At 35.6% G+C, this 21,574-nt stretch overlaps 2 protein-coding genes across 2 annotated transcripts; both read right to left on the reverse strand.

Annotated features, from left to right (window-relative positions):
- Positions 1-2,743: 2,743 nt before the first annotated feature.
- LOC308418065 (olfactory receptor 52A1-like) lies at positions 2,744-3,691 on the reverse strand (the record flags this gene model as incomplete). Its single annotated transcript, XM_080913396.1, has 1 exon — positions 2,744-3,691. One exon carries the CDS (start codon positions 3,689-3,691, stop codon positions 2,744-2,746), a length of 948 nt encoding a protein of 315 aa, XP_080769522.1.
- A 12,611-nt stretch (positions 3,692-16,302) lies between these two features.
- LOC308418092 (olfactory receptor 52E4-like) lies at positions 16,303-17,241 on the reverse strand (the record flags this gene model as incomplete). The annotated part of the gene is made up of 1 exon (XM_080913421.1): positions 16,303-17,241. One exon carries the CDS (start codon positions 17,239-17,241, stop codon positions 16,303-16,305), a length of 939 nt encoding a protein of 312 aa, XP_080769547.1.
- Positions 17,242-21,574: the final 4,333 nt, after the last annotated feature.

Raw genomic sequence — 21,574 nt, forward strand, 5'->3', positions numbered from 1 at the left:
ATACACTGAAAATTTTCTCTAGGTGTATGTTTTCCAAATTTTCCACTACTGAAACATCTGAAAGTTTGTCATTACATCTTTTTTAGGATGTGGTGGCTATTTTTCAACTCCTTTAACCACAAACAGGATAAAACATGATAGTTCCAAATACAAGTTCACCATGTTATCCAAAAGAACAGTCTAAAATGACTTTTTGTCAAATTTCATTTATAAATGTGCACTTTGAGGCAAATAACCCAATTCTCTAAAATGTTAGTCAAAGTCTAATGAAGAATATTATTACCAATGCATCTTTTTTCCTGTGCAGTCTGGTCAGTTGGCTAGCTTCTTGAGACAAAGTCTCAAGTTATCTAGGGTGGCTTCTAATTTGCCATGTAATTGAAAAGATCTTGAACTCATGGTCCTTGTCCTTGCTCTTTTCATATACTAGAGTATTCAAAGTCAGCCACCATGCCAGAATCTAATAAAACTTTGTCCAGTACTATAACAGTCCTTGTAATAATTTTATTTGAATTCTTATCACACAGTTCCCTACTTAATATGGTTTGTCACTAAGTCACACACACACACACACACACACACACACACACACACACACTCTCACACACACAGGTTACACACACACACACACACACACACACACACACACACACACACAGGTTCATTAGAGACCTTATTAATCCCAAGGTAGAAAGTTCCATATATCATTAACTATTAATGCATTCAGCATCAATAACTGGCAGATATTGAAAATGCTGAATTTAGAAGTCATTCATTTGTTCTGTGATACGAGTAACACAATATTTATGAAAAACATCTGCCTTTATATGTCAAGTTCTCAGAAAATACCATCATGCTGATGCTGTACGATCACAATGAATTTTCTCAGAAACCTTTCTCTCCTTAGAATGTGACTCAATTTCCTGATGCTGTCAACCCTAACGTATCATCACTGCTGGATTTGTGTTCAATATTTCAACATTCTGATATTTATCTAGATTCACAATCATTAGTGAATGCTCAAGATATACAAAAAAATATTCTGTTTGTAGAGAAGTAAACACATTTTTAAATACTGAAAATTTTTATTTTTTTATTAAAACACATTATTCTCTCATACAATGCACTCTGACCACACTTTTCTCTCACACCATTTCTCCCAGCTCCTCCCTCCTACTTCCCCTCTCCTCTCTGTTCTCTTCTGATTTCCTTCAAAAAGAAAAAAAGAAAAGAAAAGAAAAGAAAATAGGCTTTCTGGGGTTATCAAACAAACAGGGAACAACAAAATACAGTAAGCCAGGCACAAATCCTTATTCTTGGGATTGAAAGGTAACTCAGTAGGAGAAAACTGATCCCAAATGTAGACAAAAGAATCAGTGACACCCCCACTTCCATAGTTAGGAGTCCCACATAGACACCAAGCTACACACAAGCATAAAATATAGGGGACCTGGTACAGATCCATGCAAGTTCCTTGTCTTTTCAGTTCCAGCGAGCCCATGAGATCCCTGCTCAGTTAATTCTGTGACCTGTGTTCTCCTGATGTCCTTGCAAATATATTAGGTCTATGTATATTATTGATTTTTTGCCATATTTTAGATTGGAGAGATGTCTTTGTTTTTCTATATTTCTTTAATGTATTGATTACTCATTTGAATTTCTACTTTTCTACTTTTAATTATCTGTTTCTTTTTAATTTATTTATTTTATGAGTATAAGTGTCTTTTCTACATATATGAATTTTCAGCAAGTGTATGCACCCTGTCTAGAGGGACAAGAAAAAGGTGTCAGATTCCCTAAACCGGAAGTTATAGCTGATTGTGAGCCACGGTGCGTTTGATAGAAACCAAACACAGGACTCTTGCAAGAGTAACAAGTTCTCATGAGCATTCTCATAAATGATAACAGATCATTTATACACACAAACTTGCATATAAATGCACAGAAATACAACAACCAAAAAATCCAATAAATAATAAATATGTTAGCTACAAACTCACATAGTATAAAGGTTAGACTGGGACAAAGAGAAAATGGTACTTTCTGATGGCAAGAATAAATTAGAAGTATATAAGAAATTATTTGTATAAAAATATTTCAATGAGTTATTATTAGCACGGTAACTAGCACAGTGAGAAATGATTTTATTAAATTTTAATTTACTTATTATTATAAAACAGATGATGAAAATACACAATAAGAATGATACAACATAGGCAAAAACTAAAATGAACCCATATATGAAATTACAATACTAGAAATATGAGATATAGCAAATAGTGAATAACTAGTGCCTGTATTTTAAATCAAAACCTATATGCACTGCAGATGAAAGTTAAGCAAAAGAAAGGAAAATATGGGCTGTAGAGATGGCTCAGGGTTTAAGAACAGAGACTGCTCTTCCAAAGGTCCCAAGTTCAGTTCAACGCAACCCCATGGTGGCTCACAACCATTTGAAATGGGATCATGTATTCATATAAATAAAATAAATAAATCTTCTCTAAAAAGGAAAAATATGACATATATGTACATATATTAGGAATAAAATGAATCAGATGGAGACATATCAGTCTTATTCTGAATAATATATACTTCAAACCATTTATGATTATGAAAATGAATTCCTTCATGTACCATGAAGAGGACTTGGAACCCCTACAGTGAAAACAGAGCATAAACCTTAGCAATTTCTAGAAAGTCTTTGTACACTTTTCCTGTAAGGAAAGAAGTGTTTGGCAAACTACTACTGATGTTCATGATACAGAAGAAATATCTGTGCTACCCGCTTTCGAATGACATTGTTTTTCACCCCATAGACAATAGGGTTGAGAGCAGGAGGCAAGAGGAGGTAGATTGTTGACAGAAGAATGTGAGTGGAGGGAACAACATGACCAAAACGGTGACTGAAAAAAGAGAAAAAGGCAAGAATATAAAACTCTAGAAAAACAAAAATATGAGCTGTGCAGGTGTTAAAGGCTTTGAGCCTTGCCTCCTTCTGCTGGAGATGAAAAACGGCCTGGAAAATCAGGGCATATGATATGAGGATAAAAACCATGTCAAATCCCAGAATGCTAAACCCCACAAAGAGACCACATATCTTATTGACCCGCACATCATCTGCTGCCAGCTTCACCACAGCCATGTGTTCACAGTAAGAGTGGTCAATTTGGATGGATTGAAAATGGTGCAGTCTTTTTATTAGAATAGGTAACAGGCCTACAAGCACTACTGCTCGAATCACCACCACTACTATCATCCGACCTAGAATTGAAGGTGTAAGGATAGATGTGTGCCTCAGAGGGTCACAGATGGCAATGTAGCGATCAAAAGCCATTGCCAAGAGTATGCCAGACTCCATACACTGCAGTGTATGAATGAAAAACAGCTGGGCTAGGCAGGCATCAAAGGCCATGGAATAAGCCCTGAACCAAAATATGGCCAACATTTTGGGAGCAATGGCTGCACAAAGTCCTATGTCTGTAGCTGCCAGCACAGCCAGAAAGATGTACATGGGCTGGTGCAAGCTACGCTCAGCAGGGATGATGATCAGTAAAATGATATTTCCCAAAAGAGCCACCAGACACACTGTAAAGAATGGAAATCCAATCCAAAACTGCACATGCTCTAGTCCAGGAATTCCAATCAATATTACAGTTCCAGGGTTCAGATATGTCACATTGTTGGGCTTCATGGAGCTCAACGTTCTGTCTTCTTGCCACTGAGCATGATACCTGAGGGAAAAATGTAGGAGAGAGGTGAAAATATCTAAGTCTTTATTTGAGCTCACTCTGTCAGAGTAGCATTCAAACTCAGTGTAACTTTAGCAATGATCAGGGTCTCCAGTTGCTCTTTGTCCAATTGGTCATGAAAGGTCAGTGATGCTTGTCATGGTAGCAGAGGCAGATGCTCCCTTGAAGCCTTCTATAGTGCCACGAAAGAGACAAAAAGAAAGCATCTGGATTTCAGATCATTGTAGGTGTGTGCATATACCATACTCATACACCAGTGAAAGCAGTAGTTTGCCTAGTACTGACGATATGATTTGTTTGCCTACAAGTCCCCATTGTCTGCTCTTACTTTGTTCTAGAAGCCAACCCTTATTCAGAAAGCTGGGGAATTATTTTGAGAGTGAATTCTTAGATATTGTTTTACATGAACCATGGTCCCATGAGAGCATCATTTATGCCCCTAGTGCTATAATATTTAGATCACTCTCATCTGTTCTCAAGTGAAACTTTGGAGAGACTTTTAATCATCTTAAAATTGGTCTTTATATGAACTTATTGAGCAGTTTGTTGCTTCTCTGAGTCGTGGCTGTGATTATAAGAGAATTTTAAAGCACAGCATTCCTCCAATAGTTCAGAATTTTGTTGTTCTTCAGTAGAACACTGGAAAGTTAATAAAAAAGTTTTATTTAGCTAATTTCAAAGAAAATACACAAAATTCAAACCTTATGGAAAACTAAAGAGCAATGTTGATGCTTCTTGAATGCACTCAAATTCACTGGTTCTATATGTAGACTTTGAGTAACCTTTGGCGATTTCAGTTGCTTTTGGTGAATAGGCTGTGAACGACTTTGCTATTTACCATTATTAGGTTAGACTACCTGCTGTAGACAAGAGAAGTATATGAGAGAATATTTCAGACAAAGTGTGTATGGTGTCTCAGCAAGTCCTGCCTGTTTTAAAACTGGAAGTATCTACTGAACTTGAGGAAGATATCCCAGGTAGTTCCTCCAACTAGGTCTAATACCTTATTCTCTACTGTAAATGCCTTATTTTGTAGAACCTAGATATGGATCACCTGTGATCAGAATCTTGATGTAGAAAACATAAATTGCCAAAATACATTCTAGTTTTGACTGTCCAGAATATATGGAAATTATTGAAACTCTATGTACTGGCCAATGAAAGTCACACACCCACATAGACATTAGGTGGTTCACTACAGCAAAGTACTTGGGGGCTAGTGTGGACTTAAAATATAAATAATCTGGTCTCAAGCTGCAGAGGAGTTACTGCAGCCCACTGCTCTCTAAAGGAAAGCAAGAATCACAAGATTCAGGTCAGTGTGTACAACTGCAAATCATGTGTATTTTTATTCTGGTTTGTCACATCTCTCTAGAGGGGGGTAGGTCTTCTTTCTCACCTGAAATTTCTTCTGTAGAAACTGGAAGCAGTATCTTAGAGCTGCTGTGGTCTTCTGAGGCTCTGGTGTCTTGTACGCTTGGGGAACTAGTTGTCCCTTTTTGCCCAGCTACATTTGGCCCTGGGGTTATCTCTGAGGCTTGTGAGGTTGTGAACCCAAGACACTGCTGTTCACCTCAGAGCTTCAGAAAGCTTCCAATTGGCAGAGGCTTTTTGATAGAAGTCACATGTGTATGTCTGGTATAAAAGTATTAGCAGCTTTGACTTCAAATTTTTTATTATATTGTAAGCTGTACATACTGATTATACCATTTTTAAGAGATGAGCAAAGGTTTATTAGAACACAGAAGTTAATGATGAAACTGTTCTAATTGTCCATGAATAGTATGAAAATATTTTGCTGATTATAACATTTTATGGTCAATTTTTGTGAAAATTTGAGAATTACATTTGTTCAAATCAAGTGGAAAATAAATTAAATATGGCCTCAAAACTGGGTGATTTAAGTAAAATGAAAGTTTTCTTGAAAATCTTTGAATATAATGCACATTTATTTTTCATGGGAGAGATCCAATTATTTAGTAAATACTTTTTTTCCTTCACTAATTGTTTTATAGATTTGTCTATTTAAAAATATTTATTATTTTTCTTTTAGTCTTTTTACACATAAAAATTGAACCCACCGTTTTTTATAGAAGATTTATTTTCATCTTTTCACATCAGAATCATTATAAGGGAAAATGATGAAATGGAAGTCAGTTATTATCCTTCTTCTTCCCTGAATGAAATTTATGCAGATTCTATCAGGGGAATGAAAGTAATCTAAGGCACAAATTCTTTCCTAACAGGAGGAGGAGAAACACTGAACACCTCACTTGATTCTTCCTATTTAATAACAACACTAGTGAATGGATTGTGGTCAAGCTTTTATTTATTTGTTTATTTTTTGGGATATTTTATGTATTTACATTTTAAATGTTATCCTCTTTCCAGGTTTCCCCTCAGGAACCACTCTATCCTGTCTGCCCCCCCTCCTGCTTCTACGAAGGTGCTCTCCTTTCATTACCCACTCCCCCCTCACCTCTCTGGTATTCCCCTACACTGTGGAATGAAACTGCAAAGGACCAAGTGCCTCTCCTTCTATTAATGCCAGACAAAGCCATCTTCTGCTACATACATATGTGGTTGCAGCCATGGGTCCCTCCATGTGTACTCTTTGGTTGGTGATTTAGTCCCTGGGAGCTCTGAAGGTGTCTGGTTGGTTGATATTATTGTTTTTCCTATGTGGTTGCAAACCCCCTTAAGCTCTATCAGTCCTTTTCTAACTTCTCCATTAGGGACCCTCTGCTCAGTCTAATGGTTAGCTGTGAGACACTGTGTCTGTATTTGTCAGACTTGGGCAGAGCCTCTCAGGAGGCAATTATATCAGGCACCTGTTACTATCCTTCACAATAAGGTTGGGGTTTCGTGATTGTATGTGGAAGAGATCCCAGGAGAGGCAGTCTGGATGGTTTTTCCTTCAGTTTCTGCTCTATACTTTGTCCCTAAATTTCCTTTAGACAGGAGCCATTTTGGGTTAAAAAATTGGAGATGAGTGGGTGGCCACATCTCCCAACTGGGAGTCTTGCCTAACCTCTGGTATAGGTCTCTCACCCATTTGGTTGGCATTTCAGCTAATCTCATCACTGTTAGGTCCTAGGAAACACTTACTTTCCTGGCATTTTGGAAAAGAAGAACACTCCTCTATTGTTAGTGCTCATGCTTTCAGGGACAATTAGCAAGTTATCTTTAGATAATCCTTTTTCATTTTAAAAATATTATAGAGTTGTAGAGATCATTGCAATTGAGTATAGACCAGAATACTGTTTTATGTAATCAACTATTTTAAGTCTATCACTACAATAATGTATTATGTAATTATCCATAAAAACATAACTAAAAATGCATAGTCCTAAGTACATAAACCTGGTCTCCTTACTCTGTCTACTAATCTTATCAATTTAAAAGAGAAAATGTGGGACAGTATATGAGTGAACTTAGAGAAAAGAAATGAAAGGAAGAAATTACAAAATCATGGCATATACTCAAAAAATGTTTACAAATTAAAGAGGCAGTAGTTTAATAAATTTAAATATTTCCATCCATCTTATGATAAAAATAAAGGCAAAGAAAACAGTAAAGGCAATTAAATCAAATATTCTTAAAACATTTTAGTTATATTTTAACTAAAATAAACTCTCGTCAGTCCCACTTGAAAATCTGTACAGAGAAAACATACCTGGTAAGTATGAAGGCTGGACTAGCTCATGCTGGTTGTATTCCCACGAAGTTTCAACACATTTAGATGTTGCTAAAAGATCCAATGCCCTTTCCACTACAGCCTGAGCCAAGGAAATCCTTTTTAATCTCACTCCCCAAGAGGGGTATCACCTATATAAACCATACCTTCATTTACCTTAAGCATCAAGACCCACACTTTCAACTTCACTTAAATTTTAAAATAAAAGTATTTTCATTGTTATAAGAGTAGGAACTATATCATTTTGTATTGGAGCATGGGGATTCTGAGAACTGCAATAGCAAAGTCGAGCAAACATGAGCTTCACAGATTTCTTATTATGTACCTATCAAGGCTAAGTATTTTTGTAACCTGTATCATCTGCCAAGACCTTAAACTAAAGTAGATAAGGAACAACTGTTCTTGCGAATGTACAAGTGCTATATAGCATTAACTGCAAGCAACTCTTTAATGAATGTCAATTTTGTTGTGAAACATATTTTAGTGATTCCCATGGTGTGTGTGTGTGTGTGTGTGTGTGTGTGTGTGTGTGTGTGTGAATTCATGTGTTATACATGAGTAATCAAATCCTTATAAATGCCAACAAAGAATTAAAATACTAGAGTAAATCACAGTCCCTAATTTTACTTTTAAATAGAATTAAAATATTATTCTTCAGATATATTTTCAAAGTTCCTAATATTGGCACATCAGAAAATTGTCATTTCATTCTTTAAGGTCACCAGATTTTCATTATGCCACTGTTCTTCTCTAATCTTGCTGTAGCTATTTTGAAATTCTTTTAACCACATACAACATAATATACAATACCACAAAATACAGTTTCCCCATGTTCTTCAAAAGAAGAGTCTACATTGATTTTTTTTCTTTTTGTCACATTGCACTTAAAGGTTACAAGCTTCTTCTCAAAACTGTTAGGTCAAAATTAAATGAACCATATTATAAACAATGTACCTTTTTACCTGTTGGGTCATATGGTAAGTTGGTTGGTTTCTTGAGGCACAATCTCAAGTTATCAAGGATAACTTTAATTAAAGACATAGACCTCATGGTCCTTCTCCTTCCTCCTTCCAAGTTCTGGAGTGCAATAGCTACCATGTCTGAATCTACACATCTTTCCCGGATATTCTCACAGTCCTTGCAATAGCTCTATATGAATTCTTCACACACAACTCCCTTTTCTATAATATTGTTTGTTGCTATGTAGCATATATATATGGTTTAATTAGGGATCTGATTAATTCCCAAGGTAGAAAACTCCATATATCATTAACAGTTATGCACTTAATGTCAATAATTGTCAGACATTTAAAATGCTGAGTTTTGGAAGTCACTCATTTGCCCTTTGAAATAGGTAATAATGCTAACAAAAGCAAAAATCAGCCTTTATCTGTCAAGTTCCCAGGTAACACTACCGTGATGATGCTATAACATTTGAACAAGTATTTCACAACTTGTTTTCTCAGAAACTTTATTTCATTCACAATATGAGTCAATTTTCTGATATTCATTTTCTTAGTGGGTCATCGCTGATGAATTCATGTTCAGTATTTCTACATTCTGATATTCATTCAGCTTCAAAATAATTTGTAAAGGCTCAGGATCCAAACAAAATTAAATCTCTTTGTAGGGAATTAAACATATCTTCAAGTACTAACAACTGTCTTTTTATAAATTTATCTTTCCATCATGCAATACACTCTCACCACAGTTTCCCCTCTCACCACTCCCCATCCCCCCCCCACTTCCCTTTTCCTCCAGATCCAGCTCTTTCTGTCTTCAGAAAAAGAATAAAGCAGGCTTCCCAGGGAAATCAAACAAACAGGGCACAAAGAGATCCAATATCTTGTATTGTTCCTTAACTAGACAGGAAACCTCATATCAGCCATGGACAAGGCAACTCAGTAGGAGGTAAAGAGTTCCAATGGTAGACAAAGAGTCAGAACCACCATTACTTCCACTGTTAGGAGTCCTACATGAACACCAAGCTTCAAAACCCTAAAATAAAGAGGACCTAGCACAGACACTTGCAGGCTCTATGGGCCACTTTATTTTAATTTAGTGTATCCTGAGCCTTCACATATTGTGAAGCCTGACAATTACCAGAAGGTTGAAATATTAAGTGCAAATCTCACAGAGCCTACAGTTTCACATAGATAGACTCCAGTTTTAGGAACCTATGTGAACCCTGCTTAGTTGACTCTGTGAGCGGTGTTCTGGTGTCCTTAATTACTCTGGCTCAAACAAGTCCTCTTCTTGCACAGGACTTCCTTATGGTCTTTGTTTTACCGCTCTTACATTTTCTCTGAAGTTTCCCTATGATCTTATTATTCCTCCAGGTTTAGTTTCTGTTTTAGTTTTCCTACTTCACTTAATTGTTTGCAGTGGAGTCTCATCAATCTTCTACTTCTACAAAAAAATTCTTTTGTCTATTACCTCCCATTTCTCATACATAAAATAAACAATAGTAACATAATTTTATCATTAAATATGTTTCATCCAAAACCATAAAATAGAACATCATGCTCATGTTTTACTTTTCTTTTTTTTCTTTTGTTCTCAATTTTTGTTTATTATTATTATTAATCAGTCCATTCATTTACATCACTCAAAATGATGCTGAAAATTTCTAGCACTGAGAATGTTTTCATTGCCTATTCCATCTCATTTTTTCATTGCCTTGACTGTGAACATTTGTGCTTCATTGAGCATTGTCAATGATATATTTTGACTTAGATTTCATTTGGATCTTAAAAATCAAAATTTAGTGTTGCTTGGGTTTGAAACAGAAGTATTACATTTAAAATATATGACATTTATGCATACATCATGCTTATTTGACACTTTAATTATAATATAACTTGCAGTTTGGAGTCAGAACTAAAATTTGTTATCATTACATGTGAGAGCATGCGCACACATGCACATGTGCACACACACACCAAGTTTAAATAGTATTTTTTCTAGGTCTCTTCTTTTCTAAAGAGTGATGGAGGAGAAGTAGATGGGGAGGGAAGGTAGGGAGGAAGAACTGGGAGAAGAGGAAGGGGAAACTTTAGGTCAGAATATAATGTAAATAAATCAATTACTAAAAACACAAAATTCTTCCCAAATAGTATTCCTTCTATACCTAATAAATGAAATAAATTTTAAAAGATGTGACCCATTAGCAAAGGATATACTCAATCATTTGCTATTAATTGTGGAAAACACTGAAAGAAAAGTGATATGTAGCTTTTAAGATAGGAGCTGGTGAGATGGCTATGTGGTTAAGAGCACTAGTTACTCCTAAGAAGCACCTGGATTCAATTTCCAGCACCCATATGGTGTCTTACAACCATTTATAACCCCAGTTTTAGGTTATCCAACAGGCATTCATAGGATTCACATACATGCATGCAAGCAGAACATTTATATAATATAAAACATATATATATATATGTGCATATCTATACATAATATATACATATATACTTATAAATTTATAACAAATATATGTATTTATTTTATTTTATTATTATACTTTTGTAAGTCATGGATTAAGGAGCCCAAGCCAGCTAGAACTCACTCTGGAATGTAGGAAGGACTTAAATTTGTAATTTTCTCTATCTCAGTTTTCTAAATATGTAGGAACACAAACCTGGGCATCTACTATTTGTAAAGAACCTTCTGGGGACACTTGCTTCTAGACACTAGAAGGCCAGGACAAAAAATAGTATGCTTAAGGCAGTAATCTGACTTTGAACAGGACTCAGGAAATAGGCCCAGATTACAAATATTTGTACTGGAGTTAATGCAAATTTCAGAGCCAGCTCATTCTCATCAGAGGAGGCATGTATGGTAGTCCTTTTGTCTTGGCCATCCTGATTAGCCCCTAGAAAGGTATTTACAGGATTTTGTTTATTGCCTTGCTTGTTCCTTGCCCCAAAACTAATCTTATTATTTTGCATGTGCTAAAAGTTGTATAAAAGCAGACTGGAATGTAATAAACCCCCCTTCAGCCTCAGAACCGGCTGGGGTCATGCTACAGTGTTGCCTAATTGTACTTTTTAATTTTAATCCTCACTCCTTCCCTGGAGAACCTGTTGAGTGATTAAGCTGTCTTGGCCAACTGCTCAGATATCTGAACCCACATGACAAACATCTTGATTTACCCTGATTAAGAAATATTAGATAACATTAGATTTTCAATAAAAAAACTAGATTGGAATTAGAAAAAAAGATTTAAAAATGTACTTTATTTGCAATTCATTCTTTGTCAACATTAGAGTGAAGTTACAAGTAAAACAGGAGGGAAGAAAAATCAAGAAATATTTCATATCATAAAAATATTCTGAAATTAAATTAGGATGATAATTTCACAAGTCTGTACCCAAAGGAAATATGAAGAAAGCCTGATTTTGATGTGCCCCTCATCCAGTTGATACAGTTTGCCTATTTCCTTCATGTTCTCTGAAGTTTATATGAGAAACTGGTAATCAGATTGGACCTGATGATCTTCAATATCTTAGTAAAATAGTCTTTTGATCTTTCTTTGGTTATGTTGTACCAGGAAAATATTAATGATCCCCCAAAACAGACATGAGTTCGTCTGATGCAACTCACAGCAGGGTCTTTATTCTATTCAAGCTAGCTCCTCTTCCCAATGTACAGCCATCATACAAGATGGTTTTGATAGTAGGGGAGTCCCAACTTATCAGGATAAGGCTTTATAATAAGCAACAAGTAGGAAGCCTGTGTGCAAGGATCTAATTGTAAAACTTCTGTAGCCTATGACATAATTGGCTAGTGTAGGATTTATATGATAAACCTAATTTCTGCTTCCCTCTGTATTGGTGGCCATTAGGCAGGGAGTGGGTTTGTAACCTAGGGGTGCAGGTTTGTTGAAGAATAATCTGGAGACACTGGTCTAGTTGGGGGTGTAACCTGGAAATGGTGGACTTGCTTCTTGTTGGGGATTAGCATGCATTTGTGAGATAAATCCTATTTAGAATATAAGGCCATACTAGCTTCAAATTCATAAAAAATCATTTTTAAAGGTAAGTTTATGAAAAGCTTTATTGTCTTATTTTATGTTTTGGATTGAATTTTTATTAAATTAGTTAATTTCTTTATTACTTTACATCCCAGTTTTAGTCCCTCAGGACTTCTCCTCCACATTGCTGGACTAGGGGCATTCTTTTTCACTGAGGCCAGACAAGGCAGCCCAGTTAGGGGAACAGGATCCACAAGGAGGCAACAAATTCAGGGGCAACCCTAGCTCTAGTTGTTGGGGGTAGAGGGGAGGCTGGCATGAAGACCAAGCTGCATATCAACTGCTACATACATTCAAAGGGTGTAAATTTACAGAGTACTTGATAAAATAATAGCATAATATGGAGATCTAGAAAAGGATAGGCCTCTAGTACAAGTACATGCTGTGCAAGAGAAAAACACAAAGACATCAGCAAGGAAATTGGACCTAGCTGTGGAACTGACTTGCAGAAAATGATTTCTCATGCTAGCTGTTATAAAAATATTAAAAGGTAGGTCTGTGAGCAAAAATCAATGTGTCATGTAATATTCCTGCCAGAATGTTTATTTATATGTGCATCTTTAGTAGCTGTTTAGGTCAGATGCCCTGTGCTTTCTTAGTTGCCTCCCTAAATACCCATGGGTATTTACACACAACAGAACACTTTGCCTTAAATATTTTGCAAACACACATGGGCACACTTTTCTTTTATTTTAAAGAACACATTAAAATCGATATGTCCTAGGAAGCATATCCTATGCTTGACTTTCTGTGTGAAGACTTGGCCATTAATTTCAGTCCATATTGACCTATCCCATGCTAGTATGAAGAAAAAAGGCTCAATACTGCAGTGTAGGGGGATGCCATGGCAGGGAGGGAGAAGTGGGTGGGAGGTGAAACACCCTCAAAGAAGCAGGGGAGAAAGAATGGGATGGGGGGTCTCTGGAGGAGAGACCAGATAACACTTAAAATGTAAATAAATAATATAATCAATAAAGATAATAATGATAAAGAAAGAAAAAAATAAGTTGCTAACTATCATTCCTGATTGATGGATGTAGGAGGTCCTTTAATCCTTTCTTCATGATGCTATTTGCACCCTGATGGAGATTTTGTCATGTTCTGCTAAGACTCTCATATCAGCCTCATTTTGATGATGGAACCATTTGAACCATAATTTTCAAGACCTCTCCAGGCCTAGAACATCCCCAGCTAACACAACTGACATAGTTTACCTATTAGAAAATTTAGCTGACAACAATCAACACTGCAATTGAAACAAATAGGACTGAACATTATTTAGCGTGTACAGTCTCCTCCCTGTTCAATTATTAGAAAGCCTTTGTATTGTTCTACATTTTCTTCATACTAGATCTCTTGAACACCGTTCCATATGCCTAGGTCCTCTGGTATCTCTTGGTCTTTGGGAACTTTGAGACAATACCTTATTATTAATGCCATGTTTCTATAAAATGTGAAACTGAAAAAAGTCCTTAGCACTATACTTTTCCTAAAATTGAGACAAATCAGATCACATGTTACTATCTTTTGTCAAATAACTCCCCTGACTTGGGAGTAAGGGAAATGAAGGATCACAGCTTATTGAACAAATAGCATGGATGATCTGATGTGAGTCCAGCAAGAGTTTCCCAGTGATTGTTCTTGACTTTTTATTTGTTTTTTTTTTTTTCTTTAACAGATGAAAACACTATTTCATATCATGTTGAAGGTGAGAATAGACATGCAAATAACAAGGGTCCCAGGAGTCCGGCTCTGGCTAATGTCCTTCAAAACCCAAGTAAAATGGAAAGAGACAATGAGTAGTCAGTGAAGCAGCTAGGCTCATCTGTCTTTGCTCACTGCTCACAGCCTGAGAGTTTTACCAACCATTGAAGAATAGGACCTGGTACAGTGCGCGTGGGGGGGTGGATAAATAAATGCTACTGAGCACTTGAAAAACGTGTGATAAATACATCTATCAGATTTGAGGATCTGGGTAAAGTCATAGGAAAATACAGTGATGCTTTATTATAGCTGGAGCATTATCTTTCTGCTAGACCAGCTACAGGGAAAACTAATTTCAAATTACGTGTTCCCAAGGCATTAATATCCAACTGGCTGATAGGATGGACACTATTTTTAGGCATCTTGAGTTGATTAGGATTTACTAAACTCTGGAATAACCAGGATTTGTGAATACCTTTTTACAAAAAGATATATGTAAATCCAAGGAAGGTATGAATTTTATAAGTTTCATAATTTTTATTTAAACAACTTTATTTTAAAAACGGAGACAAATTTACATATTTTAAAAACATTTTTGCATAAAACTATATAAATATATTTTTGTCAGTACTTGAATTTTTTAAAGGTTTGATAGTGTGCATTAAAATCTTACTAGTTACAATGAGCATAAAGTACATGTAAAATAAAATGTAACATGGAAAGAGTCAAAGTTTTCTTTGTGTGTATAGATTAAACATAATGATTTTTAAAAATGCATTATAAGTACACAGTTATTGCTACTTTTTGGTGAAATGACTAAAATGGCTTAATGGACAGGTGAAGTCTCACTTGGAATTCTAAGATTCTGGTATCAAGTACAAGGCAAGAAATTCTCTAATCTTTCCCCTCCGTTTTGCAGATGAGCTAAGGACCGAGCAAACCAAGGTGATTTGCCATATTTAACAATGAGATTTTGAGATTTTGAGACAGCTGGAGACCAGGGCACCCAATTCTACCCCATTCTTAAGTAAAAATATTGTATTGCTTTATTTTCATATAAAACTTGTTTCTAATTTTGCTACTATAGTAGTAATTATAGCAAAATTGGATGGAACTCAGAGATAGATATAAGGATTAAATATCTTAAAGGCTATAATAACCATATGGAATTAAGGATAATCATATAAATCATAGCAATACTGGAAGAGCAATGTATACTTAAAGTATATGGTTCAAAAATGTTGAATCATGAGTCATTTCTTAAGATATCAAAATTTTTCTTTTTATAATCCTATACATAATTTCTGCTACTGACATAGTAAACATGATTTTCCACATATTAAAAAAAAATCTTTTCACACCTTTATTTTATATCATTCCTCTAGGTTCTTTATCTCTCACTAAAAAGCAAAGGCTTGAGGGTTATGCTATGAGCCATACGTGACTCTGCCTAGATGACCAGAAACCAGAGGCAGGACAGCCAGACAGACACCCAAGGATTGCAGGATCCAGAGAGGTCAAAGGCAACATAAAAAATAAACAGCCACAGAGTCAACTAAGCAGGGCTTATAGGGGACTGTAAGACTGAAGTGACAATCACAGACTGTATTGGTCTGATCTAAACCCTCTGCATATACATTATGGTTGTTAGCTTGGTACTAGCAAGGGAAATGTCTTCGACTCTATCGCTTGCTCTTGGGATCATTTTGCCCCTAGTGAGTTACCTTGCTGAGGTTTGATATGAGGGTTTCTGACTAGTCTAATTATAAATTGTCATGTCATTTTTAGTTGAAATTCCTGAGAGGCCTGCTCTTTTTTTGTTTGTTTGTCTTTTGTTTTTGTTTTTTGTTTTTGAAGGGAAATGGAAGAGGATGAGATCTGGTGGAAAGGGGACTAGAAAGAGTCAGGAGAGGAGAAACTGGGGTCAGAATAAGAGGGAAAGGGGGCAAAATAATTTTAATGTCAAAGTAGACATTTTGTAAAGGAATCATTGAATGGTGACTCTGTGGAACTGAAGCACAGGAACACCCCTTGACCTAGTTGTCTGTTAGAGAACACTAAGAAATACAAATACTGAAGAGCAGCCTGACAGCATTTGCAAACCTCTGATGTTGGAGTTACTCTTTCTTTACAAATATTTTTATGACTCCCTCCCTAATTTGTTTTGTCCTCACTCCATAAATAACTGGATTCAAACAAGGAGGGACAACCACATAGAGATTGGCCAAGAGGATGTGAATGTAACGAGGAACATTTCTACCAAACCTATGAGTCATAAAAGAGAAAAATGCTGGTGTATAAAAGGCTAAGATGACACAGACATGGGAACCACACGTGCTAAGGGCTTTATGTCTAGCATCCCTGGAAGGAAGGCGGAAAACAGCCTGTAGAATCCAAGCATAGGAGAGAGCAATGAGAATTAAATCAAAGATCAGAGCAGCAATGGTGAATAAGCCATAGATGATATTTATCCTTATGCTGGCACAGGCTAGACGAGCTATCCCCATGTGCTCACAGTAGGTATGAGGAATAATGTAGTGTCCACAAAAGGGCAGGCGTTTTAGGAGGGGACAAAAAGGAATGACAAGAAGGACAGGTCTCCCTATAACAATAGATGCCATGACAGCTACCACCTTGTTGGTGAGAATAGAGGTATACCTAAGTGGGTAACAGATGGCAACAAAGCGGTCAATTGCCATGGCCAGGAGTACAACAGATTCCATGCCTGTGTAAGTGTGGATGAAGAACATTTGGATGAGGCAGGCTTCAAAGCTTATCTCCCTAAGGTTGAACCAGAAGATACCCAACATCTTGGGAATGGTGGAAGTAGAGAGGCCAAGATCAATGAAAGAGAGGAGAGCAAGAAAGTAGAACATAGGCTGGTGAAGACTCTGCTCATTCTTGATCACACAGAGAATTGTGAAATTCCCCACGAGTGCTATCAGATAAACAACAAAGAAAGGGAAGGCAATCCAGACATGGAAAGCTTCCAGCCCAGGAATGCCCAGCAGGTAGAAGAGAGAGGGGTGTGAAGCAGTTACATTAATAAAGGACATTCTTCTCAGACTCTTGGGAGACTGTCTACAATCTTCAGCATTCCTGGGAGGAGATAAGAAGATACACGAAAATTGTTGATTAATCCATATGACATGTCACGTAAAATACTTAAAAACATAGAGAAAAAAATCAAACAATAATTAACTATAAGAGATAGTCAAATAATCAGCTATTCCATTTAGAATTATATGAAAAATGTGAGAATTAGAAACTCTTTTCTGACAACATACTCATAAAAAAATCATGGGGTATAACAGTATGCATTAAAAAATTTTAAGATTATTAGAAGAATAAGGAATAAAAAATTACAACTGAAAAATGAAGGGCAAACAAGGAACCTAGAAAACATCAGAAACAAACACATATTTACATAAAACTTGATTTATTTTACTTGTATTCTTTTAAGTTGTTTTATTTATTTACATTCCAAATATTGTCCCCCTTCCTGGTCCCACCTCCAATAGCTCTTTATCTTATTCCTCTTTCCCCTTTGCCTCGAAAAGTGTGCTTCCTACTACTCACTCCCTGCACCCCTGTCACTCACCCACCCCTACCTTATATTCCCACACACAATCCTTTTCCCTGGGGTATCAAAGACAAACATTGGACTGAAGTAAGAGACCACAAGGAAGAGTTGAAGGAGCTGAAGACATAGGAAGAGCAATTTGATATTTATGAAGAAATTAATGTACTAATTCAACAAACATAAAACCTTGTAAAGTTAATTTTATCATGTTAAAAGATTAAACTTCAAGTCTAACTTTACAACCCTTCCCAATTTATTATTTACATACATTCCTGAAACATATTAATATTTTAAAATTAAAATAGTCTTTACAAATAAAAAATAGACAATCTTTTAAAATATTAATATTTTTAGATTTAACATGCACTGGAAGCTATTATTTAGCTATTTTTTTAAGACTGATGAGGCAATAACCTATAAAATAAATCTATTTTATCCTGCCAAATTTGTAAGTCAGCTAGTGAGATGTGAACAGGAAGAAATATGCACAAACCCCACTTCAATAAACCATCAATCAAAGAATACACATGGGGTCCAGGGCTTTTGCCACATATGTAGCAGAGAATGGCCTTATCTGGCATCAATAGGATAAAAAGTCCTTTATCCTGGGAGGTCTCAATGCCCCCAATGTAGGGAAATGCCAAGGAAGGGAGGTGGGAATGTTTGGTTGAGTGAGGGGGCATCCCCATAGAAGCAAGGTGAGGGATAATAGGAGAGGTGGTTTCCTGAGGGGAAAGCAGAAAAGGGAATAACACTTGAAATGTAAATTTAAAAAATAGCAGAGAAAAAAGATTTTTTTAGAGCAAATAAATAAGTCTTCAAATCATGTTTAAAGATAATGAGGAAAATAAGAATGTTTAAATTGACATTTTCAAGGAAAATGTATAAATTATTAAAATTATTCAAATAACCCGGTATCTGTAATTGGATAATAAGCACATAATTACACAACTTCTGAAATTGAAAACCAGAGCAGCAAGAATTGGGATGACAGAACAGTGAGCTCTTTAAGAGACTAAGGAAATTGGAAAGAATAAAGTTGAAGCTGGGATTTATGTCACCTTGTAAGTTTAGTAATGTTTTAAATTCATTATTTCACAAAGAAATAAACCCCAAAATTATTGTTCAATACAGAAGTGACTTGTTCATGTAAAGAACAACAAAAGAATAGAATATGCATGTTAGCTTTGTTCATGACTGCTTCAATGTGGAAATAACTCAAAACAACTCTCGATAAAGAAATAATTTATATAAGGAGAACCTATTAGGCAATTAGTATGGATTAAATACTAATTCAAATGCATAAATAAATAATGTTTCATTATACTTAATTTATATACCTTTAGTTACAAAATTCACTTAACATACTACATATTACCCAACAAGTATAATTTCTTTACAAATAAAAATGTATCAGGTGAGCTGTCAAGGGTTAAGAAGAGTCTATAGTAGACTAGAAATAGACACAGGTGCTAGATTTAAGTTAATAAAAATGTTACTTTACAGTGGCATAAAATATGTAGGTATAAGCACCTGTCAAAATGTACAGATACATGTATAAATTTCATTTTAAATAAGTCAAATTTAAGTCAAGACAAAAGTGTTTATTTTTTTTTCATACATGTCTACTCTTTGTTTCTATGAGCTCATTTGTTACATTCCAATGAGGAAGTAGATTATGCTTTGGTTATTTTTCTGTGCCTTAACATAATGCCCTATCAAACCATCCATATTGTTGAAAACAACATTCCCTTATTTTTAAGGGTATCTATCTATCATTTCGATCTATCATCTATCTATCTATCTATCTATCTATCTATCTATCTATCTATCTATCTATCATTTATCTAACTATATATATATATATTTATTTATTTATGTTTTTAAAAGCCAAGATAATATCATTGTGTGTTTAAAATTCTCCATAGAAAATTGTTATAAAGTATAGATCTCATTACAAGTATAAATATTAACATTTTATAACACACAATTTACAATTTGCTTTAACTAATGTGTACTTTTGCAGTAAATTTTAGAGATAGTATATTTTACTTGAATAAGAATTATTTTCACTCAAGTAATCTGTTCGCTGTATTTTAAATGAATTTCTTTAGAAGAAATAAAATAAATAACTGAAAAATAAAACAAAAATATATACTAAAACTAGGCTGTCATTTTCTTAGTCACATTGTGAAAATATAAAATAAATGTTGTAAGAGATTAAATGCTATACATTCATGTTTTGATTTTAAATTTGCTTTTTATTTATGATATAGGTTTTATTTGCACTGGGGGGTTTGCATCCTTTCTATTTGTTCCTCTGTTGTCATTAAGGGACACTTTGCTTTTACCTATTCATCATATTGACTTTGATTCTAAGGTTGCCCATGTCTGGTGTCCATAGCAATACTATTCTATACATGAGACCAAATAACAGTCTACACCTAAAATCTAAAATGCATACCAGCAATATATTAATTACTTTTTAAACTTTAACATCCAAGGATTAAGAGCTAGCACACTGATTGATGTTGTCTCTACAAATTAAAGCAACATCAGCCCACAACCCCCCTCCATTGTGCACGATTATTTCAAGATCTCATGCTGTCAGATATCCTCTCACTAACTCTTTCTGATCCGTTCTGTCTTATCCACTTACAGACTTTATATCCACGCAAATTACCTTGCCATGGTGACAGAGTAGCTATTATTTATGGTGGACAGCCACACTGTCTGGGTGTAAAAAATACACATCTACAGCTTCACTCTGCCACTTATCAATAGCCTTAGACACATTATTTCCCAAGTCTTCCTTTCTTTATCTGTAAAGGCTGTGACCATAATAATATGATCAACAAGGCTGCGTACAGGAAGCTGAGGAAATGCCGCAATGCTAAGGCTCTGTTCACACTAGGGAAGAATACATTTTCATTACTGTTCTCCATGGGCATAGTTCCAGATATAACATCTCTTTTTTTTTTTTTTGCAAGAAAAATGCATCATGCGGTCATACAGAAAAAAAATTCACTGTGTGAGCTGAGTCCACACCATTCTGTATCGCTTGAAATCAAAGATGGCCAGTTAGATTAGGAGCCAATAATTTAAATCATCATTCAAAGCACACAGATTGTCTGCTGAGTTAGATGACAAATGGAACAATCATTTAATAATCTTTTATGTACACTTATTTAGGTAAAACCTTTTTCGGGATAAATTGGTAAATCTACTAAACTGCGTTGTGAAACCAGTAACATGTATGAAAGTCTTGACTCTATTTAAACAAGATAAAATTGGCTCAGATTGGCCTTTTGTCATACAAACTGTGCTCAAATTAAAAGCCACTAACAGCCTTTCAGAATGTCCCATTAACATATATTAACACATAGATTACAACTCATACTACAAGGTCATATTTAGTAGGTTCTCCATTAAAGCTATCCCAAGTGTATACAAGAGATCCCTAAGACTCAACATTGATTGGACACCAGGCCCTCACCAAGGCCCTTGTCAGAGAGGACTCTGCCCTGCTTTGTCTACAGCTTTCTTTTCCACAGTGAAAGCTGAAACAAAGTGAGATGACATTTTAGCTGTGCTGCACCTTTAACAATGACCACCTGATATGCCCTCCAGTAAGTCCTCTGTATCCACTGAGTAGGACCAACTCACCTGCTCTAAGACATTTTAGTGGGAGGACAGTACAGTCCCAAGACCTGGGCTCCCTGATAAAGAAGGATAAAGTGCTTCCTCTCCCACAGTGGCAGGCAGCCCAGGATTCCAGTTTACAGGCTTCCCTAGGTGTAGACTTT

Source organism: Micromys minutus, assembly GCF_963924665.1.
Source record: "Micromys minutus genome assembly, chromosome: 2".
Lineage (NCBI taxonomy): Eukaryota > Metazoa > Chordata > Mammalia > Rodentia > Muridae > Micromys > Micromys minutus.